This window comes from Haemaphysalis longicornis, unplaced genomic scaffold, assembly GCF_048455015.1.
Source record: "Haemaphysalis longicornis isolate Haplotype H1 unplaced genomic scaffold, Haemaphysalis longicornis Haplotype H1 scaffold_8, whole genome shotgun sequence".
NCBI classification, from domain to species: Eukaryota; Metazoa; Arthropoda; class Arachnida; order Ixodida; family Ixodidae; genus Haemaphysalis; species Haemaphysalis longicornis.
The window spans coordinates 8120723-8144942 of record NW_027526445.1 but is presented as its reverse complement, the minus strand read 5'-3'; the positions used below and the strand labels follow the sequence as shown (position 1 = coordinate 8144942).

At 48.4% G+C, this 24220-nt stretch overlaps 1 protein-coding gene across 1 annotated transcript in view; it reads right to left on the bottom strand.

The window, feature by feature from the left end:
- LOC144148755 (structure-specific endonuclease subunit MUS81-like) overlaps positions 1-24220 on the bottom strand; it is a 41866-nt gene that overhangs the window by 1162 nt on the left and 16484 nt on the right. The window contains exons 4-11 of the mRNA XM_077680271.1: positions 22174-22266; positions 20738-20826; positions 17992-18213; positions 14774-14993; positions 14113-14229; positions 7311-7484; positions 3471-3574; positions 1899-1967 (exon numbers count right to left, since the gene is read on the bottom strand). Coding sequence (XP_077536397.1) covers positions 1899-1967; positions 3471-3574; positions 7311-7484; positions 14113-14229; positions 14774-14993; positions 17992-18213; positions 20738-20826; positions 22174-22266 — 1088 coding nt within the window. The remainder of the gene's footprint in view (positions 1-1898; positions 1968-3470; positions 3575-7310; positions 7485-14112; positions 14230-14773; positions 14994-17991; positions 18214-20737; positions 20827-22173; positions 22267-24220) is intronic.

Sequence of the window (24220 nt, the reverse complement as noted above, 5' to 3'; positions counted from 1 at the left end):
TTTCACTACACATGAGAGTATAAAAAAGTGCCCCTAAAGAACGTCTTCAGGAACCACAATATCCGTAAGATAGACCTTTTGAAGGAAACTGGAGGCTAAGCCCTGTGCATACGATTTTGCAGGGCATCAAAGGCAGTAGGCGTCCAAGGGTGCCGATTCCTTTTCATTTTCAAGCCCCAAACTTCAGTCACAAGGTGCCCATTTGGTAAAAAATTATGCCTGAAAAATTAAGTTCTTTCACAGCACGCAAGATTTCGTGATAAAAAAGTGGTAGATGGCTTAGCTGAGCCAAGCATAGAATAGTCTGTGAAGGCAGCATACACTCATGTTCATAAAATGTTGTCCAAAATCTCCTGTAGTAAATAACGCTTGTGTTTTTGAGAATACACAAGCAGGACAACGATTACAGGCAGGGATCTTTTGTAATCAACCGTCCAAGTGCCTGCACTCTAACTAATGGATTGATTCAGTCAGCTTCCTGGCTGACTGAAATGAGTGAGTTGGTAGGCCACTTTATAATGTGTTGTCTTAGATACCTCTGCAAGTAGAGGTTATTATGACACTAACTTTGCACAAAGGTTGGATTTTCAGGTCCATTTCGTCTAGCTCCAAGAGCAATGGTACATACCAAGGTTCGTCTATTCTATTAATCTATGGAAGACCATGGAAGCTATGGAAGAGTCGGTGGCCGGGCCATCTTGGACAGGATGACTACCGCGGAACTGAGATACACCTTGGGGTGTTGAGAACAAAAAACAAGTCATTGTGTGTCTTATTCCAGATTTTGTTATCACGTGCTATCACCCCCCTTATGTAATACCCCGCAAGGGGCCCTTAAAAATGATGATTTGGTGACGGAGGCTTTGCACTAACCGATCCATACCACCATGTGACACAGAAGACATGGCAGATCTCGACATTGTTCCACAGTGAAGCATCGCGGCCCAGTCTTCGACAAAAAAGACACATGGTTAGACAGCACAGAAACAAGCCTAGGACAGCTACGCAAGCTACTGCGTAATTGACTAAAATGTGGCAGAACTTGGAACTGCTAAACACAACAGGGCCCAGTTTCGCACTGACTATCTGGACCCCTTCATTTGTGAACTGGTATGGGAACTGGCTCTCAGGCTGGTCAAGCAAATTTACAAATACACTCTAACAAAGTTTGGAGCCCAAATGCATTTGATCAGAGGTAGATCACTGCTGCCCATGCTATAACTAGGGTGAATGCTCTGCTTTCGTTCGCAACAACCCAGCATCTGTGGCAACTTGGATCGTATAGAAAAGGTTCGATTGTGTATCGCAAGTGGTGACAAATATGTGCCCGCTCAAATGTGAAAGTTTTCACTTGTTCCCGGCAAACACCACCTCGCTTGGCTGAAATGATTTTGGCAGCAAACTATTGTTTTCAGCCTGCGAAGACTGTTTGATAGTAGTTTTACTGCGCTTGGTTTGCAACAGGTGAAGCCGGGAAAACCTGCTTCAATTTGTTAAAAAATTCAGCTTCACTTGATAGATAGATAGAAAGAAAAAAAGAAAGAAAAAAATTTCACACTTGAACAAGCCAAACCTAAGGAAGCCAAAATTTGCACTACCACCTACGCAAAAGTGATGCTAGATAACCCTGCGTGCACACCACCAAGTTGTTACTTTTATCATTGAACAAGATGCATGATATACTTAAATCAAATATATAGTCCTATTCTACAGACAACAATTTCCTCAAGACAGATGAACCCTGCCTTTTTTTTTTTGTTTTTTGAGGACCCTTGCACACATACCTGCTGAAGTTTAGCACACAATGTTGCAGCAAAGCTGAGGCACAAATGTGTGCAGGAAACAGGCCACTGAGCTAGTTACTCTTAACTAGAAACTGTCAAGGATTTCGCACCCACCCGCAGTCCTTGAGGAATGCTGTCCTGCCCCGGGGATCAGAGGCTGCTTTGTCGAAGGCCCCAAACAACCTGCACGTGGTGAAAAATATGAGCAGTACGGCAGCTGCAAGCCTCTGCGCAATACATGAACCAATAAATATGTAACCCAGGCCACAGTTGTCCTTACAGCTAAATGAAACCCTCGTGAGTAAGCAATATTATTGCTAATAACTCGACTCTTACACTTTTATCAATGCCTCACATATCAGTTTAATCTCTTTTTTAATTGAAATAACGTGGCACAAAGCATGCCCTGCATACAATTAGAGCCAAGCATGTCTGCAGGAATCTTAAAGGACAAGCATACAAACGATCATGTGAATTTTAGATTTCCTGCCCTACATCATAACCATGCAGCAATCAACCAGATCCATTGCATGCGCCCCTATGTTGCCAGCAAATACCCTCTGTGGCATTTAGAAAAAAAGAAGAAAAACAAGAACAACCTAGCGCAGTGCATTCTATTGACTATTGTACTATGCTTAAATTAAAGAGATCAAACAGTGAAAGTTTCGTTGCATCCCAATATCAGCAGCATGGCCCCCGCTAGTGTCACTAGATAAGATACACTGTACCGTCACTGAGGTACGCAATTGAGCAACGGCGGCGCCTTTGGTGTTTATCACTGTTGCCAGACTGCCACTTCTGTGGCCTCACCGCTAACTTTGACGACGTCATTTGTAAACAACCCTGCCGAAGACGCAGCAACACCGCATCTTTGTACACACTCCTGCAGCTGAAATGCTGCTACGCGCGTTATCTTTGATTCACGTTCGAAACGATGCCGTCGCATGGAGGACAAGCTGAGACTACCACACTTGACCGACAGGAAATGCATCAACAACAAAATGGCCCCACCCGTAAACTGTCGCGGTGTAAATAAATGTCATGTGATGCGAACTGACCAATGACTACGGCGGCGGCATAAGAGAATAGGAGAAAAGAGTGCCGATACTTTGTAGCCTTATCTAGTGACACTAGCCCCCGCAAAAATGATTTTCTGTAAATGTGACAGACGCGTGTGTGTGAAATAGTTGAAATTCGAGCAGGCCTCCTTTTAAACTGTTCGCATGAAGCACCTCGAGTTAAAAGAGGAGGAGCTAGCCTCGGATCTTGTTCCACTGAGCAACTCCGCAAGTTTTCTTTGAGTATATTGGACTCAAGGGGAGACGAAACAAAAGGAAGAAAGGGGAAAAAAAAAACAACAACAACAAAAAAAAAAACGAGCACCTGAATCCCACAACTGTTCCTTGCTAGGGACACTGTCCCTGACAATGTTTGTCTTGACGCTCCATATTTCAAGCAGCCCTGTTTGCATGCACGAAAAGTGGCCGGAAACACACCAACGAACCACACCCACAAAAGGATCTCCCAGAAGAGGGGAGGTCAGTGACACTAATGGAGAGTGCGCTGGAGCAGTCAGAACGCTGTTGCTAAGGCTGGACTCACAGCTGCAGCCACTGGCCACACAGACACACACAGAGAGACACTACATGCGTGGTTGAGAGGAAAGCACAAAATGTGTGTCACGACCTCGCCGGCGTCGGGTACCTCTCCACCAGGGGCATCACGCGGTCCAGCGAGAGGCCCTTGACCTGGAGCAGGCTCAGGGCCAGCATCTCCCGCACCTGGAGGCCCTGGGGGGAGAATGTCAAGGGGGGGAGGGGGGAGGGCAGAGAGACTCACCACCCCCACATTTTGAATTCCTCTTCCACTCAGGCCTCCCATCGAGGACATCCTCGAAAGTTATTTTCGTGCGTAAAAGCACTGCGTTGTTCTCCACTCAGCCGAGTCGAGGGAACCCATGCAGTGGGGGATTGGCTGAGAATACGGCTATCAGAGTTTTACAAACTTTCTTTTCCTCTCTTCAGGAATCGGCGGGGAAGGTGGCATATGATGGCAGGTGGCAAGTGACCTTGTACCATGCATCATCTCTTCGTGACTGCCAGTACAGTTGAATCCCTTTATAAGAGACACGTACCGGGGAGCAGTTTCTGTCTCTTATATGAGATGTCTCTTATAAGCAGGGAACCATGTTTTCACTTACTAATCAGATCCTAGTTCAATGTTGGCATCGTATGACTAAAATAAGCTCAAAAGAACGCTACAGCATGTTTCAAAAGATCCATTCTAATTTACGTTTGGCCCCGAAAATTTGTGAAACAGTTCTGAATCTTTGTTTGCTTCATGACTGTATTTACACTGTTTTTTACAACCAATTCTACAAGATTTTTTTCCTTTCCTTGTTTGTGGAAGATGAATCATAGATGTTGAGTTCACAAGCCTGATGAATAGTCAGAGAGCACAGCTTCTTCCGCTGTGTGCTCAGGCTATTCACTACGCTTGCAGGACCCAACATCTGCAATGCTTCTTGATTGGGAGCTACGCGAGTGGGCGAGCCCGCATGTGCGATCGCGCTCCATCCAATGGATGGCAGTGAGCTTCAATCACTTCTGTAAGTTGCATTTCCATTGGCAGGGCTTCTCATCGTCATTCCATAGCTGCCTGAACCAGTGTGTGTTTGCTGAAGTTATAATAAATAGCGACTGCAGGCTTCTGCCGTCCACCTGTTTCCAGAATGGAAGCAACTGCAATTAGTGACTGGTGGCACTGCATCTGAAGTCTGTTACAAGTGAGATTATTGATTAAAGTTCAAGGATGACTTGTCCCTTATAACCAACTGTCTTCTCTGTTATGAAAGAGGTCAATTTAATGGGATAGGGCAGCCAACCAGGTGGGTGAAAAGTGTCTCTTATACCCATTTGTCTCTTATAACGAGGTTCAACTGTATACCAGCACTTCGCCCGTTCCTTCAGTCTGTTCAATGAAAACTAGTGAGGACCATGTATTTTTTAAGGTAATGCAATAAATATTGGTGTAGTACAGCCTTTGCACTGACATTTACAGTTCAAACACATACCGTGTGAATAAGATTTTATGGAGATTGTAATAAAAATCTGAGAAAACCTACTACATTACCAGTACGTGCACTAAATCTCAAGCAACTGCACTCAGTGTGCACTTCCCCAATAACCAGTACCTGAAAGGGCAACAAACAGAAACACTTCAATGAAAATCCCCCTGTACTCATTCTGAGCAAACCTGCCCCAAGAAACATGATAATATAAAAATGAGATCAGCAACTGCAATGTGTTTCTTTGAACAATTTAGACATCCTTGAAACTTTAGAGAACTGTAATTTGCAAATATTTTGAAATTGGGGCTTTCACCAGACGTTGAGGAGGCTGCCTGGGGACCTTCGCACTAATCAGGAAAGAGGGACACACTACATCAGCTTATCAACTGTTTTGGATTCGATTCCATGATGTACAGGGTGGTGGTTGTTGGTCCTCAGAACTTCTCAAAATGACGTACCGTACTTAACCAATTCTAACGCGCACTTTTTTTCCGGAAAAACAGGTCGAAAAATCGCATGCACGTTAGAATCGGATACGAAACCCAAAACAGTGGAAATTTCGTCCCACCCATCACCATCTCAAGATGACGCCAAAGCTTTTAGCAACAATTTTTCGGACGCAGGAAGCATAGACGCCTAGGCTTTTCTATCGGCGTTCATACAAATCGTCAACAGCAATGGCAACAGCGGCTCTCATGAGTTCAAAACGAGCGGTCGGCCTCTGGAGATGCTCACGGGAGGGGCGTGCGAGGGGTGGGCCATGATCCCATCGACCATGGTTGAACGTTCGTTCAGAAGTGTGGCATCGCGAACGCGCTTGACGGCGCCGACGACGAGATGTTGTGGTCAGCGGAGAGCGACGAGGAGTGAGATGAGTGAGATTACTTCGGGAAGTAAATCGCCCGTTTCTCTTGCATTTGTTTTTCTTGCTCACAAAGCTCCGTGCGCGTTACAATCGGAGGTGCAAGTTTTTTCGTTTTTTTTGCCAGCAGTATCAGGTGCGCGTTAGAATCGGGTAATTACGGTAAGCCTTATTAAGCCTTCATTGTAACAAAGCCGCTTCACCCAGTGTTTCCCCGTCCCGACAGCAGTGCACTCGGAGCAAATAGTCCACGCCCGTAACAAACTGCCGCCTATAACAAAGCTTGTTTCCTGTACAGTTGTGGACAGCCTAACCTGAAACAAAATAACAGCAGATGAGAGACACTGGTGGTGCGGCCTGGCTGCAAGAAAGGAAAGCTGCAACGAGGTGAAACCTGTGTTAGAGAGTGCCTTGCGCTGCTCCCGTGTGAGTCGGCCGGTGCCCAGGTACGAAGTTTTTGACAGGTATGAAGTTCTTCATCCAATGGCCACAGAAGGTGCACAAGTCCAACTACAGTGGAACCCCGCTGATACGTCCGCCGGACTTATGACGACCGGCTTCTTACGGCGGACCCCTGTGGTACCGGCAAACTCCCCACAGAAACAATGCAATAACCCACAATATGATGCTCAAGTGCATGCAGTCTGCTTCATACGATGGACCCTGGCGTGGATAACCCAGCATTTTTCTCATATTTTACACCGCTTGGCCACCTTGCCTCAACCCTTCTTTATTCTGAACCACCTTTTGACGCTGCTCGATGTGCAAAAGTCCGCAGATGGACCAGACCACTTGCTGAACAGACACAAGCAAGCAGGCCGGTATTTGCGAGTGGGAGTCGACCTTCGACAGCCGCATGTGGCAGCAATATGCCAGCGCGCCAACCCCAAGAAGTTAAAGTTCAGGCAGCAGGCAAACTGTAAATATGAGGCACCCATCGAGCCCCCGATGAACGCAAAAACACATACGACGCAACCCAACAAGGATGACTGAACACCCGCTTTCCTCGCATGCTCGATCTAAGTTTCTTCTTTTCACGATGGCCTCTCTTTCCCTTTGTCTCTGCTCTCTGCTTCGCAGTGTCCTCCAAAGTGCTGTTGTCGCTCCGCTCCTGTCTTTGCCACTTTTCCTTCACCGTCGCCTCGTCCCATTGTTCTTTTCACTTGGCCTTGGCAGTTTCGCACTTTCACCTTTCCCCCTCTCAGGTTGCTCGACCATGCCAGCCTTACCTCTCGCATGAGTCTGGCGGGCTATAAACAGCGGTGAATGGCAAGAGAGGGAGCACAACAGGCATTTGTTTTTTTTTTAAGCTTGGGATTTTAGCTAGAGCATTGCAAATCCCGTGAGAACGCGCTAAATACAGTAGTCTAAATAAGTTCTCAGCCCACCTGTCCCGTGAGACTGTCTACAAGGCCGGCTTTTACCCACACCCCGGTCATGCAACGCTTTCGCATGGATCTTCCTGTGGTTCTTGATCGTAAAGTGCTGTGTGCCAGTGTTCCATAGGTACTTTTTTTGTTTGTTTGTTTTTGTCTTTTCTTACCGGGCTTGATGCACACGTAATCCCACGGTTTAGACGTCCCGATCTCCTCACCCTGCTCTTGAGGCCGCCCGCGTTGAACTCCTCCCAGGTGGGCCTCCCCTCGAGCAGGTCGGCCGGGGAGGCGGCGGCGGCCAGCTTGGCCTGCAGGTGGCACGTGACGATGCCCAGGAAGCAGGCCGTGTCCCGGGGGTCACGCGTGTGCTGTACCACAAAGCCCTCCGACACCTGCCAGGGGGAGGTGGAGAGAAAGGGGGAGAGGAATGGCGTCTTTTGGAGTTTGAGGGGTTTAATGCACTGAAGTTGCACATGGCCTATGAGAGTTGCCACAGTGGAGGGCTCTGGATTAATTTCAACCACCTGGGATCCTTAAGAGCACCGAAACATTGCCACGGGCCTTTCCACTTTTGGCCCCCATTTCAAAAGCGGCCACCACCGCTTGGAACCGAAGCTGTGTCGTCCCTGGCCTCCCCAGCACAACACCTTAGCCACTTCTTCAAATAAAGGGGCTGCGAAAACACAATGCAACTTCCTTCTCTCTGAAAGAACTGGACTTTGCCAAGCCCACTGGTTCCATTCCAGTTGCAAGGGACACTTTTCCAACCAAACAGAAGCAAGAAATGTTAAGAAACCTTCACATTTCATGCCACAGTGATCTACTACGAGTCAGCACTGGAAACAAACACCATCATCAATGGGGCTCTTCGATTTACAGTCTCGGACTCACCGCGGACTCTCCGAGAAGCAGTCCGGCGTTCGATTTTCCCACGTATCCCTATGGCTTCGGGGAATCCTCGGACTACCCGCGGACTATCCGCGGTGAGTCCGAGACAGTAAATCGAAGAGCCCCAGTGTGTTAACCGCAAGTTAGCATTCAAATGGAACTAGAGGGCCCACAACAATCACCCAGTCGTGTTGTTTCCTGGCAGTGGCGTAGGTTGACAGCCACCGATCACACAAACAAGATCCTGCGACATCATAAGAAAATTACCAACAAGTGGCTGGGTAGCCGTCACTGCTTCACACGCTTTCCTCAACATCTCAGCCATCTGTGTTACGCTTGTGATAAAATTGGTGTCGCTGTTATTGGGCCAAAGCAGTCTTTTTAGTGACCCACAATCGCACTTTGTCTTTACGGCCCCTTCAAGCCAGAGCTTGCGTTCTTTACTGTGTGCAGCAGTGAAGGACGCAAAGCATCCGTGCCTCCCATGCATTGCCTCGAAGAAACCTGCAAAGGAGCATCGCGTGATGGGAAGGAGGCGGGAAATCTTAAATTGTGGCGATGGGACAGAGGGAGAGAGGAGAGAGAGAGAGAGAGAGCTAGGCACAGAGTAGCCAGTGAATCAGGCCCAACGTGGCTCAAGAGTAAGCATTGTCTAACCATGCTAAGAGGTCAAAATAAAGGGCACGAAAACCATGTTTCAAGTTTGCTCCACTAATGTACAGAAATTTTTTTTTTTCACAGAGAAACTACGCTCAACTGTTTTCTTTTTTGTTAATCTCCTTGATAATTTGGTGACCCCAATTCTGGCCACTTGGAAGTTCATAGGGTGCAAAGTGGGGGTTGCGAGAGTGTCAAAGCAAGATATTCTGAATGAACATGAAAGCTATACTCACTACCAAGCAGAACAAACTTACAATTTTTGGAGGCCAAGAGATAGCATTTAACGCCTGTACAAGCCAGCGTAGTTGACGTAGAAGTTAGTGAACATACAAAAATATAGTTGAGCTTATCGTTGCCGAAATTGTTTGATTATACCAGCCGTCTGCAATAAGTGCTAAAACGTGCGAATCCGAGAAAAATTGAATTGACTTGAGCAAAGCTCTCTTGGGTTCTTTCTTTTTACATTTTACCTATCCAACGTTCTTGCTGGCCGCTAATAGCTTTCCAGGTAGTTGGGCACGTGGAGCGAAGAAATACTTTCCCGCATCCAATACCCATCCACCTGCAATTTCTGTCCACCGCCCGGTACACTGTACCACCAGATTTGGGAGTGCCAGAAGACCCCAGGCCTTGCCCCAATAACCTCCCCCTCGTACAAGCAGTGGGCGAACCGCCTGACGAGCCCGGACCTTGGGATCCAGCGTGAACTGGTGAAGAGGGCCTGGACCGCCAGCCGAGCTCAAGGTATCACGGAATGGGGAAGCCCCCCACTGGGCGGGTGCCCTAACATCTGCACCAGCTTGGCAAATAAAGATTTATTCATCATCATCATCCCGCATGGTTACAAATGACGGGCGATACATTGCAACTTGGTGAGCTGTTTTAAAGCGTTGAATGGGAACACGTGCTGTGCATGAGTGGTGGCAGTATCCCACTAGTTACTGATTAAGGAATTTATCGTGCTAGCGAACTGTCCTACTAGGAATTCATTGTACTAGCATCGCACTGCGTTTTTATGATAACCCCTTCAAATACCATGTACTTATTGGTGTTTTCCTCTTTATGTGGCATAAACTGAGTTGAAGTTCTAGCGTGTGGTTCGTCTTCTCTTTTGCTTTGTCCCTGTCTTAATGTTCGCTAGTACGATGAATTCCTTGGGCAGTATCCTAGTCTAGTTCTCATGGCACACATTGCTTTTAGCTGAGACGTAGCACTTTAGCCTTGGTACATTCTGGGAAAACTGTACCCCGTGTTATGCTTGCTTGCTGTAGCTGCAGCCAGCATAGAGTGTCGCTGCCTTTGCCTGTGTGTGTGCAAATGTGTATGAATAATCAAAGTGCATTCGCTTCAGCCTCCTTCGAGGCAGCAGTTGCCCACATTGGATCTGCTGTGGCCTCCATGAAGAGTTGCACAAGTAGAGGCAAGAGGTCGAAAACAAAACAAAACAAAAAAACAGAGGAAAGGGCAAAAGAGAACGGCTACACTGGCACCTGACTGAAGTTCTATGGCAAGCACATCTTATGCCTTCCACATGCTTGGCTTTCCGGCACAGCTCTGGAGCCTCACAGAGAAGCCTGCCTAACATGCTGCGTTCTATCTCACAAGCACCAAACTTCTATATGTGAGAGTAACTTCCCACCTTCATTGTTATGTTGTTTCTTTCGGTCAGGCTTTCACCGTGATTTGCAAAAACTGGCAGCAACACCAAGTGCGTCAGTTTTATCAACCCGAAATTCCTACACGCATTTCTGCACAACACGACACAAGCAGCGCAACCAAACACCCGCGCAGCATGGGAAGAGAGCAAGCGCACCTTCTGGCCTGACTCATCCCTTACCTGCCTTCATTGTATAAATGCGAAGCAACAGGGGTAAAAATTAATTTAAATATATTGAGGACCATTGGGCATCCAGGAGCCCCTCTTTCCCATCCCGTGCACACATGAGGCTTGGCCCATTGTGCAATGCTTACAAACGGAGAACTTAAAGGGACCCTGCAACACTTGCCATCGACTACTAGTAATGTGTTTTGGGATAAAGTGTATTGTCCCAGAAATCTCCTCCCGCAAGAATTATGAAAATCCGTTCACAATTAACGAAACTACGCGCGATGAGAAATCGCGCATAATCGTTCCCTCTCAACTCGACCGCCGACAACGCAACGAAAGCTGCGCTCTCTCTCCCGGAGAGGGGGGCGGCTCGCGGCGTTCTCTTCGGTGGCCTTTGATATATCACATGCCGGGTAGTTTTCTCCTTTTCTCCGCAACGCGGAGGGGCCTATTTCCGGTCTGGTGCCACAAAAAAGCAGGCATGGGTGCCTGCTCGCAAGTGCGCGCGTGGGCTGGTAGGGCGTTTTTGAAGCAATAAACGTTTGTAGTCGAGTGGGCCCATTGAAATGGAAGTATTGAGCTCATCACTCAAACTCCGCGCGCACTCAAAACACAAAAGAAACGGCAAAACTGTGCCTACAGGTTCAGGCATACAAGAGGTTCGTACACAGCAATGACGACGACGGAAATGGGAGAATCTAACCGCGAAGTTGACCAGTGACAGCTGATCGGGCAGCCATGGCCTATGTGACGTCCCTTAGGCCATGCATAATGAGGACAACTGAAGAGAGAGCGCTTGGTTTTTCCGCGTCTTTCACATCGATTTGCGCGCTCACCGCTTCACGGGCACGTGTAATATTTGGCTCAGGTATTCCTGGCAGTGTAATCTAAACGTCGCGCAGGTTTACTTGCACTGCTCAAACACTGTTGCAGGGTCCCTTTAAACTCGCCTTCGTGGCAATGTGGCCAGTGTTGCCAAGGCAGCTCTGTCTAGTCTCGAAGATGTTCACGTGCTACCCCCACACTTTACTTCTGCACTCCTCAATTCATTCGCTCTACTGACAGTATCGCAAAGATGAACACAAGGCCACAGAAATTCTGCTGACACGCCCCACCTACAGCTAATGCAATGACAAAAAAAAAAAAAAAAACCAACAACTGAGAGCTGGCCCCACAGGGGCACTGCAAATTTTCATGCCAGCTTATGTTGCTTTCGTCACTGGCATCATCATCAACCTACTCAGGTCCACCGCAGGGCAAAGGCCTCCCCCACTGACCTCCACCAGCTTGTGTCCTGCGCCGCTAGAGTCCACAGTTCACTCCCGAATTCGCTTATTTCCTTTCTTTCCTTCTTTCCTTGTTTCAGAACCACCGCTTGGTATCCACTCTGTTACCCTGATTGTCCACCGGTTGTGCGTTCGTCCCACTAACTGGCCAGCCCCATTCCATTTCTTTTTCTTTACTTGCACAATGACATCTCCTACTCTAGTTTCTCCTGTTACACACACCGCTCGTTTTCTGTCCCCTGAGTGTTACCCCAACCATTATTCACTCCCTGGCCCATTGAACCGACCTCAGTTTGCTCTCCAGTTATGTCACATTACGTCAGTTACGTCACATCAGCATTTGATTTTTGTTATCAGGGCACGAATGGTGAATCATCAGACAATTTTCAATCGTCACGTTTGCACTCTGACAGTAATAATCCCTGAAATCAGCTGAAAATGTCAAGCCGTGCCTGTTTGCACAGCTACTTTACGATTTTAGGCAGTTTTATTGCCTTTGCGCACGATGTTCTAAGTTTTGTTATTCTACTTACTACAGGACCATTCACGAACAGTTTACAACAGTTTCCATTTCGTTTCTGCATCGCGAAATTCATATCTGGCGCTAATACGCAGTTACCCAACTTCAAGCCTACCTGCCACGGAGGCCTGAGCAACCGCGACTGATCCTCGAAAAAAGCATGCCGCTCCTGACTTCACCCAACTCTAACCCGATTTCTGCAATAAAAACTTCCAATTCGAGTCAAAAGGTAATACACAGTCGCCAGATATATGTTCGGACAAGGAGAGCACTTCAAACCAGCCTTACACACCGCCAGCTGTTCGCCTGCCAATTTCGTTTCCATACAAAGCTATCTCCGGGTGTCTAGTGTTGCTGCTTAGTTTAACTGTCTGTTCGGACGGAGTCTCGAAAAAGTTTTGCACTGTTTAATTTCAAAAATGTTAGGTGGCACTGCAATGGAGGAGGCTTGTAGTGCTGATCTTTTTTATTGCACAAGAGCTACTCGGCCAAAGTTTGCACGGCACAATTCTAGTGCATCGCACCTCATTCCTGCAAGCAAGGGTACAATAGCGAGTCAGAAGATGATAATAAAGTGAAACTTTATGTTTTGAGAGATAAGTGACAGTGAACATCAACAAGCATCAACCATGAAGTTTTGTTTTCAACTTCATGCATGCTTTTCCACATCGCGTGCTCGTCCCAAATACTGTGCTGGCCGTAAATGCTAAATCAGTCATTGACAAGATATTTTTACGTTACGTGGGGGCGAATTCGTGCCTCTGATAATGGCAAACCGCCAGATTTCTTTTAGGGAACCACCTGAAATTTCACATTTTGAAATGGAGGTTGGGCTTCACTGCATGGCACAAGAACCACGCGTGCTAAGGTTTTTTTTTAAAGGAGCACTGACACCAATTTTCAGCGTTAATATTATTGCACAGTTCGCTTCCTTCACTCAACAGAATACCCTGGCTGAAATATGAGCGGCCTGCGACGTGAAGAACATACTTTAATTGGATCTCCTTTATCGCGCTGATGGAACAGCATGTGGAGCTGCGCTCAGCAAATGGACATCAGCTTGACATCATCCAGTGATAGCCAAAAGAAGTGACGCGACAGCGTGCGTCAAAAACTCATCACGTCACTTCCCGCGCACGGCCCTGCGAGCAGGATGTGTTTTGACGTCTGCACAAAGCGGTGAGCTCATGCCGGGACTTTGTCATATGCGCCTTTTGGGATGAAAGCGTGAAAATTTGAAACAAACGATTTTCAGGCCATTCAATGTAATTAATTATTGTGTGCTGAAGTATTTAAAGTGCTGTTTCGGGTTCGCTAGACCATTAAGCATCGATAAAAGCAATAACAGTGGAACATGAAATTTTCGTGTCAGTACTCCTTTATCTGACAAACTGCTGCGCACAAGTCAACATTTTTTCTACGGCATGTTTTTGAAAGGTTTCCCTACAAAATGTATATTCTATTTGTTTTTACTACTGGTTGTTTGTAATACACAACTCCTTTCTTATCATTTTCTTTGACAACTTGACAAAAATTTTGATTTTGATATTTTTTTTCGCAACTATGATGTGTGAAAACATTTTGAAAACTGGTGTTCTTGGAAAGGCCGTTAAATATTCTTCATTTCGTGTTCCTGTAATCTGTGCCTAACCAATTCTTTTAGCACAAAAAAAAATGTTTTCTAGGACCCCTAAAAATCGGTCAATTTTCCCATCAGCTGGCCGTGTGTGGGTACTTCCCCTCCCTATTCACGCATCTCCATTTCGCCGTTGCAACTGCTGCTGCCTCGACTTCCCCTCTGCCCAAAGGACGTGCACGTTGGATTGAGCGACCCCCACCTGGGTGTTGAGCACGCCCTGCTCCAGGGCAGAGTCAGCGATGCAGTGGCTCCCCTTGCCACCGGCCTCCTCGACCAGGTAGACCAGGGGCCGAACACCAGAGGCCACCAGCCGCACCTGGACAGGGGGAGGGGGGGTGGAGGAGGCAGAACACTTTAAGCCACTTACGGTTACAATCGGTGAACTGTAAACACTTGTGTGCAATGTCTTCTGTGTTCAGAATCCGAAACAGAGCTAAGAGCTCGGATACACGAAAACAAAGCTCTATTTTGGGCTCTGTTTCTGTGTATCCTCAATTAGACGTCACAAACCCCTCTGTTCTTGTTCCCACGATTGCAGCGTGCTAACACAAGGCGTGCATTTTGGGGTGGCACATGAGACACAACATGAAGAGTTTGCGAGTTGCGCTGGCCTTCGTGCCACCCACTCATCTTCATTCCCATTTATGCGTGCAGCTATGAAGTGCGACCACTCGCCTTTCCGTGTTACTGCCAGGGGTGCAATTGGTGCAACGCAGAAATGCACATTGTCAAGTATCCCCTTTCAAATTGCTCGGACAGCCAGAGATGGCGATATAGGAATGAGTGAACGGGTGTGCCTGGAACCGCAACAGGTACCCCGCAAGGAGGCGCAGTGCCCCTCTTCCCGTTCCTGGGCGCACCTTCTGCTCGTGGAAGCGTCCGTCCATGATGCTCTTGGCCAGGTCGTCGGTGCGCTTCCTCTCCACCAGGGGGCCCAGCACCCACTCCTGCCTCCCCGGCCCTCCCTCGGTTGAGGGAGAGGAGGAGCGGCAGAGCCAGGCAAAGTCCCCCACGGTCAGTCTGCGCACCTCGTGAGGCAGCCCCAGCTCCCTCAGTTCCCGCAGGAAGCGCTCCTGCGAGCTGTGGATGAGGACGAGAGGACAGGGAATGAAGGGGGAGGGCAAAGCAGAGGTCACTCACCATGTTCAAGGGGGCTGCGAAGACAGAATACTACAAGTCTGGTTCGTTACAAAGCACTGCATTTTCCCGCATATAACCTGCAACCAAAATGCGAAGATTCAGTGCCAAAGTAGGGGTGCGGATAATACACAGGGCTTTTCCTTTAGTGCAGCTTCACAGCAATGCGCTGCGGCTCAAGCGATAGCTCTAGCAAAAGCAGTGACAGTGACACTTGCAGTCAGTGTATTGCTTGTTCAGTCTACACAGTATGTGATGTGCTGTTTGAGCAGTAGCTTTGGAGCAGCCTTTCCTGTATCAAATGTGCAGGCAATACATGGGGATTTTTTTTCCTTCTCCGGAGGGCTGAAAGTGGGGGGGCGCATTATATGCAGGGGCGGCTTATACGTGCGAAAATATGGTACACTTTGTCCTAGTAACAATGACACCAATTTTACGCTAACCTCAAACATGTAAGCGAGGCACTAAAAGAAACATGCGAACCAGTGGTGACTCCCCTGCTTCTTTCCGGCGATGTCTCGGCGACTTCGCAGGATCGTGCTAGTGCGATTGGCGGCCGCCAATCTAAGCCACTCCCAAGAAACATGACTGGACGATTGTGGTGGGGCCTCTAGTTCGGTTTGACCCTATCACTTGAATGCTAACCTGCCGTTGACACACTGATAACAAGGGTTTGAGTGCCGACCCTTATCACATCCCTCCTGCCCACATTATGTCCCCACAGCACGAAATTTGAAAGTTTTTCAATACCTCTTGAATTTTTTTCTTGCTCGCAACCAAACATCTTTTGTGGCTGAAATGAAGTTGAGCGAGTTGCCCAAGGCTAGTCTTTTCCAGGAGTGGAACAGGGTACATGGCTTTGGGAGCAGTCCTGGGAGCAGGCAAAAGTGCTTTTTGTAGCAGGCTTGGAGCAGCCAGAAAGGCATTACTAGAGCAGAAGTAACACTATTTCACAGCATTATGGTACCTCCCTAATCTCCCTACAGTAGGCTTGTACAAATATTCGGGTGCTTCGAATAACGAATATTACAGTACAGTTGAACCCCTTTATAATAGACACGTACTGGGCAGCAGTTTCTGTCTCTTATATGAGATGCCTCTTATAAGCAGGGTACCATGTTTTCACTTACTGATCAACCTATAGTTAAATGTGGGCACCCTATGATTAAAATAAGCCCAAAAGAATGCTACAAGATGTTGCAAAAGGTTTATTTTTTGTTTTTCACCACATGTTTCTACAACATTCCCTCATGTTTTCCACACTGTCTCCCCCACATTGATGTTTTGCCACTGCAACTAGAGAAATAGTCCCCAATCTTTGTTTGCTTGAAGGTTGCATTCACACTGCTCTTCACAACAGCTTCTTCGAGTTGTGTGACAAGGCCAAGAGCTTCATGGCCACTGGGCCAAAGCTGTATGTGCTGGCGAACTTGCTGAAGTAGCGACATCCCCTCGCCAGAAATCGGGGGTGGGGCACAATCACCTTCGCTGTCTGACTCCTCAGTGGCACTATCTTCCTCGTCTTGCTCACGCACCATTCTGACAATGTTTTCATCAGACAGGTCTTCTGCCACAGGAAGATTGTCATCTGCTTCAACGAAGCCATTGAAAAGTGCCGCACTCTTCAAATTCGCTCTGAATAAGCGGCCAGTGTTGCGAGGCCAGCGGCCAGTGTTTCGGGCGGTCACAGGGTTGCGAGTGCAGACTAATTCATGCAGTAGAATACGCAACTAGAGCGTATTAGAGGACACGATTAAAGTTGGACCATCCTTCACCAAGCAAAGCGAACCCCAAAGTTCACGGCCCAAAATGAGTAATTACCTCAGAAAAAAGGTGAACCACATTAACAAGCAAGGGCAAAGCCCCCAAGACCCCCCAAGACCCCCAAGACCCTGTTGGTTCAATAAATGCAGCTACAAAAAGTTGCAGGCAGAAAAGCTAGGATAACCAAAAATTGGTGACTAAATTGATGTTCACCTCCAACAAACTACAACCTTTCATCTGAATATTATTCCATCTGTATGCTATGAGCCGGAAAAACATTTTACTTTTGGCCATTCTCTATTGATTGTGGTGCAGCGGCCACACCGGAAAACAAAACCTTGCAAATGCAACACAAAGAAATGCAAAGAAAAGGCAAAGAAGGCGCATTGTGCCAGCAGCCTTACGGCTAAGCCAAAGGCAACCACCACAGCCACTATAGCCTTGATGAAACCGAAAACACGATGCTTGAGCCAAATTTTCGGGTGCTGGGCATTATGGCGGTCGTATGTCGCTGCTCAATTCAGGTGCTGTGGTGCAGGAAGGCTCTGATAAACGAGTTTGGCGCAACAGAGGCAGTTTGGCGCAACAAAGGCAGTTCGGCGCAGGATGGTGCGGGTAAACAAGTTTGGCACTCAATGGCGCAAATGGCACAGCTGTTCCGCCCCTGTAGTAGTTGTCTGGCAGCAATGTTAAGTGAAGACTAGTGTCACCTTTGCAGATGCACTCCTGTCGTCGGTGTAACTGATCCGGAGTTACCACATCCTGACCCAAACAGAGGCTTCGGAAAGATCACCACCTCCTCTGGTCAAGATTGAACCTGACCTTTCACGTTACAGAGTTGCTTTCAGTCCCACTGCACCACAGATGTACACGTTACTCATATTCAGAGTGTTGGGGGTGATCTTTGCATAGCTAGGCCACAAATAAGTACACAATGGCTTAAAATAAAGAAAATATCATGAATTAACGTATTAATTACCCCAAATTAATTGTAAGCTCAATCCAGTGTCCCTGTAAAGGCCTTTTCAGTGGCTGCAACATGCTCTCTTGACTACTTTCGGTATCAACGCCAGGCTGATACTGAAACCAGTCATCGCCCCCCTTTGGCGAATCATTGCTCCCCATTTGACAGTTTCCATGTTGAGCGGAAATGCTGTAACTTTTTTGCCTCACTCACCTTGCCGTGGTTTCGCTGCAGTCAACAAGTAGGACGATGCGCAGGGTGTCCAAGGGAGGCAGCGGAGGCCGCATCGAGGCCAGGCCGACCGCGGCGTCGTCGCTGTCGGAGAAGCGTGGCGGTGGCTGGCACTCGTCGCTCGATGAGGCTGCTGAGTCGCACGGAGTTCCGGGAGCCATGATGCAGTTGGCAAGCTCCTCCCCTTCTTCCGTCAGGCTGAACCTGCAGAACGGAATCGGAGGCCCTGGTGACACGGAAGCTGAAGATGGAAAGGAACACCCGTCTTAAAACAATGGGCCGATCCACACAACATGGGTTGTCGGGGAAACGCCAAACCCTGCACCAGAGTTCTTCAATGCACTCCAGTTCCGAAACTCTACTCTGGAATCCGGACAGTGCAACCCCCTGCTTGGTTGAAGCCGAGGAGCAAGTGCATAGGAGCAGCACATGGGGGGCAAAGAACAGAACTGTGCTAAGCACTTACTCTTATCACACCTGCCAACCTGGCGACCTCAAAATTTGTAAAACCCAGAGGGGGGGGGGTCAGTGGACATATTTTTTTTTGAGTTTCAAAGTATTAACGTTCTGTTACAAGTGCTCTCACATTTTCACAACCGCAAGTGAAAGCCGTCAGTTTTGAAGAGTAATGAACTCCACTGGGCGCGATCGCCGACACTCAGTGGGACATTGCGTTCAAGTAAAAATGCTGTGAAGAGGCATTCTACACAAACCACACTGGATTCACTATCACTGCGCACAGAACGTGTCAGGCTTGGCTGGTTGTTTGTGGTTCGCACGTAGCCCTGGTGCTTTTTCGAAGCGATGTGGATCAAAATGTCAGGCTTGCCACCATGCTAAAAGCACAGGCACATGTGGTGCAACATCCAAACTTCTCTTCTTTCTTAAATGGCTTGAAGAGTGGACATTCTGACTTGTACAATTTCAAAAACACATGTTAGTACTGTCGTGGCTTCAGGCCCAGCAGTGCACTGCAAAGCAACCAATACGCTTTCCCCTGTCGAAGGGCAAAGGGCAGCGAATGGGCGTAGTTCCATGCAATGGGCCCCTTTCTAGCGAAGACTGCCGCTCGCTCCCCAGCACCCTTTCGCTGGAGTGGCTCTGCTTTCGCTGAACATTTATTGTTATTTTTCCAAGTTTCCTTGAATTAAGTTAGGAGAATCTCGGAACTTCAGGTTTGCGAGAGTCGTCCTAGCATGATAAAAAAAAAAAAAAAGCTGTCGCGCCCATAACACCGGCTTGTCTTGTAAATTTCGGATGTTTTCTTTTTCCCGGTTACCAAAATCAGGTGCACGTTACAACTGAGGGTGTGGTAAAGTTGAGTCAATGTGGCAACTACACTTTTGCAGTTCTACGCAACTTTTCACCGTGACGGCAAGCCATGCCAAGCAACAGTGGCCCAATTGCCAGAGCGCAGCTAGCCTAGACACACTGGAGTGCTCTCTGAGGTGCCAGTTATAGTGGCCGATTTCCCTCTAGCATAAATGATACATTGCTCGCAGCAACGTCCAGGAAGCTGCAGGCATAATGCCTTGGTATGGTGGTGAATGCTGGGATGCCTCAACGTCCCGGGTGCCGACCACTTTGTGCAGGGTGGAGACATGCTTGAGAGGCTCTCGTTGCAAAAACCAGCATTTGTCCAACGCGCACACATGCACGTCAAAAGTTGGCAGCGGTTGTCAGTTGGCAAACGGAGGCGACCAACTGTCAGTTTCAATAACCTAGCCCCATTTTTGAAGAATTCCCCGACTTCTCGAGACGTGTTCAAATTCCCTGACAATTCCCAGTTTTCCCGCACGGCGGACTGTGCCCTTGCAACTCGGCCGAGTAACTCGGGTGGGTGAGTAACTGCCGCATGGCCAGAAATCGGATTAGTGTTTAAGCCAAACAAGCCACCCTGGTGAAAGCACCTGGAAAAATCACAGCCGTTCCACTCAATGTGAAAGCTGTCGGAAGTGCAATCCAAATTTCCCGCCTTCACTGCACTCGCACGCGCCCTGCCTGAAACTGCGCCAGCGGTAGTTCTGTTTCCTTTGTGCTTTTCTCCCCGCACATGCCAACGTTGCACTGCCACATTTTGCGTTTACTATCGTAAAACCAACCCAACTAAACTAAAGGACCTCAACCTTTACTAAAGGAGCGGTGCCGGTTCATTACGTATATTTTTCCTCAAATGTACCTATAGTTTTCTTTGCACTAAACAACGGGAAGATGTATGACAAGCGAAAGCGTTTCACCAGTTTCGAACGCTTATGACCATATAAACCACTTGGCTTTCGAAGCTTCTGGGGTACGCCGTGAACAGCGTTACTTGGATTGGATTTGATTGGACTGGCTATACTGGCCGAGGTTGACCAGTTTCGCAAAGCTCCTGGAGAGCTGTGCTGCGCATGCGCGAGGATTGGATTGGATTGCACAGGATTGGATTGAATTGGATGATAAACAGCAGTAAGCACGATAATCAGCTAATCCTAGACAACCAGGAAAGCTAAGAATAACCAGCTGAACCTTACCTCACGCTATTTATATCCTGGCATAGTCGCTCGGCTATCAAAGCCTCTAGGTTACGCCACGGCGAAGGGGCCGTGACAGGCTACACCATAACGCTGTGGCGATATGCTTGGTTCCAGCGAGCGAGTTAGTACGACAAGGCGAGCGCCTAAAGTGCTCTGCACTTAAAAGACGCCTCCCGTGGTTCCACATGTGCGGCCACAGGAGCACATAGTACCTGGCGGGGCAGCCCTGCTTGGAGACGAGGCCCCTGCGGATGAGGGTGGCCACGCTGCTCCACGCCGTGTAGTGGCTCTCCGCAAGGGGCTGTGCACAGGGGAAAGGGGGGGAGAGGGGAACACAGAGCCTCTTTTACACTTCTGCCTTTTTAATGAGAGGGAACTGTACCCTGTGCATCGAGAGCTGTCTGCACGGTGTGGGGCCCATGAATAAAATATTGAACTGTTGCCGAGGCAAACATAAGTAGATGTCACATCATCATTGTCATCATCAGCCTGTCTATGCCCACTGCAGGGCAAAGGCCTCTTCCCATAGACCTCCAATCATCCCGATCCTGTGCTGACTGCGACCAATTTATCCCCGCAGACTTCTTGATCTCATCTGCCCACCTAACTTTCGGCTGCCCCCTGCCACGCTTGCCTCCTCTAAGTACCCACTCTGTCACCCTTAATGACCAACGGTTATCTTGCCTTCGCATTGCATGCCCATTTTGTTCTTCTTAATTTCTACTAATACGTCCCTAGCCCGCGTTTGTTCCCAGACCCATTCCGCTCTCTTCTTGCCCCTTAGTGTTACGCCTATCACCTTCCGTTCCATTGCCCGCTGATGTCACACCATGCCCACTTAACACCCGACCTGTAACCTGCTCGGTGTAGCAGGTGACTTTTTCCACTCCACTCAGTCGTGAGAGGAGGTCCACGTGCTTGACCTATCGTGACTCGAGCAAGGCTTTACTCACTTGCAAGAGAGGAAGTGAGTTTGCACACCATGTCTCCTAAGATAGCCACCGTGGCTGGGCTCGCATCTCTCTGTCCTCTTTTTCGTGCCTTCTTTTCAGCAGAGATGGAGAATCACTGCAGCGCTTAATACGTTGTTGGAAAGGTCCGAAGACCTGTCCTGCACGACACTGTCGATTGGGTGCTCTGCAAGAGGAACTGCCAATGCTGGAACACACTAAGAGGGTAGGCTTTGGACGAGCTACAAGCACCCCACACGGACCCATTGTGCATGATGTGCGGTTTTCCCTGTCAATGCTGCTTCCCCTGCTTCCTGGTGCATTCTGGTTTCCCTCCAACTCCTCAGCTTCACACTAATCCAGGAATTGCAGTGCACAGCACCTCTGCAGATTTCCCTGGGTGCTTCACTTACTGCGCAAAATACCATGACAAATAAAAAGGTCGTGCCAGCTGGGCCAAACAAAATGCTTGCCACTAAGCTGTTTCTGCCAGCATTGTAGAGCCCGCTGACCAACCCCCTCAACATCCATTGGTAAAAACAGTTACTCCACACATAGACTGCTATAGGAACAGACCTGTGACCAACTCGAGTGATCTTCCCGACACGCCGTCGTAGGGCCCACCAGCACGTTTTCACCCCCTCCCCCAAACAGTTGAGGTGGCAACTTTCGGCCACCCCAACCAAACATGGGCCCACCTGGGTGAAGGACGCGTCACACAGGGGCTGGGCGGCCATGATGAGGTCGGACTTGCTCATCCAGTCGTGGCAGCTCGCTCCGGTCCAGCTGGCCTGTGAGAACAGAAAAGGCACAGACTGCTGTTGGAGCAGCTGTCCTAACCCTGGGCCAATAAACTTGCCAACAGCAGCACCACAGCATGGAGGGCAAGAAGTCACTAGAACCACACTGTCTGCGTGCTTTACCCCGAGACGTCGCTGTTAAAACATGTTCTTTTAGTTTTCAAGTAAACTCTGTGAAAATTGTCAGTCTTGCTGCTTTTCTGCCCACTGATCTCAAGTATGATGCTATTTTTGGAGCCAGACAATTACAGTTCCCGAGATAATTACAGATAATATTAGCCATTTTTGGAAGCACAGTAAACAAAACAGTGTTAGTTGTACAACTGTACTGTTGATATTTTCCAATACTATGAACCCTGGTAAATTCGGCAAGAGAAGTGGTTTTTTGATGCACTGCTGTGAACTAATTTTACAGCTCATCATTACACTTTGGTGGCATTAGTGTCAAGAAACCATTTCAAATGCCCATTTCAAACACAAAAGTTTAATGACCTGTAAAATTAGTTCCAAGTGGTGCATCAACAAAACCACTTATTGCATTCACCAGGGTTCGTAGTATTCGAGAATATCAACAGTACAGTTGTTGTACAACCAACACTGCTTTGTTTACTGTTCCTCCAAAAGTTGCCAATAACCTGTAATTATCTTGGGAACTGTAATTGACAGACTCCAAGAACAACAGCAGAGTTGAGATCACTGTACAAAAAAAGTAGCAAGAGTGGCAATTTTCACAGGTTACTTAAAAACTAAAAGAACATGTTTTAAGAGCCACGTCTCCGCTTAGGTATTCCCCCAGCTAAACCGATCAGCTGAGGCACGGGGTGGTTCACTTCTTGCGCCAGGTGCGTGAAGAAGAGTGTGCCATGGTCTAAGGTGTGCACCCCTGACCACTCACTCTACCAGGCCAGCTAGAAGACAAGACTGTCTGGAATTATATGGCGTAGCCCTGGTGTTGGCTCCTGCCCAGAGGGCTGGTCATTAATCCAACATGTTATCCACCACAGTTCATCTCATCCTGCTGCCGCATGACAATATGTCAACGTCGTGCGAAGTGAAGTGAAGTGAAAGAGACTTTAATGATCGCCGGCAACAGGCGTAATGTCTCCACTACGCCCAGACGTAGCGACTCGTCGATCCTGGTGGCATTCTACTAAGCAACACTTTCGCTACTCACTGCGGGGGTGGACACCCTTGTCCCCGAAGGGAGGGCGTCGGCCCGCAGCTTTCTCTCCGGTGCTGCCGTTCGAGAGCCGTTAGGACCTGCTGGACGGCTGAGAGTTGAATGTCCTTGTCGTAACTGCGTATGGCGTCTTGTAACCACGGCGGAAGGTCGGTCCTGGTTGAAGCTTCGTGCGGTCGCACTTCACAATCCCATAATAAATGGGCGGCTGTTGCCCTGGAGTTACTGCACAACACACACTTGTCGTCCGTGTAGAGTTCTGGTTGGATATGTTTCATAATGACCGGGGTAATTAATGAATTTGTCTGTAGCTGTCTGAACGTAGACGCTTGTTCTCTAGTCAACTCGGGGTGAGGCGGTGCCAGCACCCTCCTGTTGTTCCTGTAATACTTAGTGATACCCTGAAAGGTATCGTGCCTATCCTTTGTCTCCATCCACCACTCTACAGACGAATCCATTACAGCCGCGCGGCCTGCTAATTCTCGCGCCACTGAATTTGCCGTCTCGTTGTGGTTGGCAGCCGATTCCGACACATCGTTCCCTGCGTGAGCGGGGAACCACTTGACTGCTGCCTTACCTCCGTCGATGTTCACCGATTCGAGCAACCGCACTGCTCCACAGCACATCCGGCCTTTGGAGAAGTTACGCACTGCACTTTTGGAGTCACTCAGCACGGTCGTTGTTTCTGGGTCCGCGATGGCCAGGGCGATGGCCAACTCCTCTGCACACTGCGCTTCTCGTGTAACGATGCTCGCAGCGTTCACC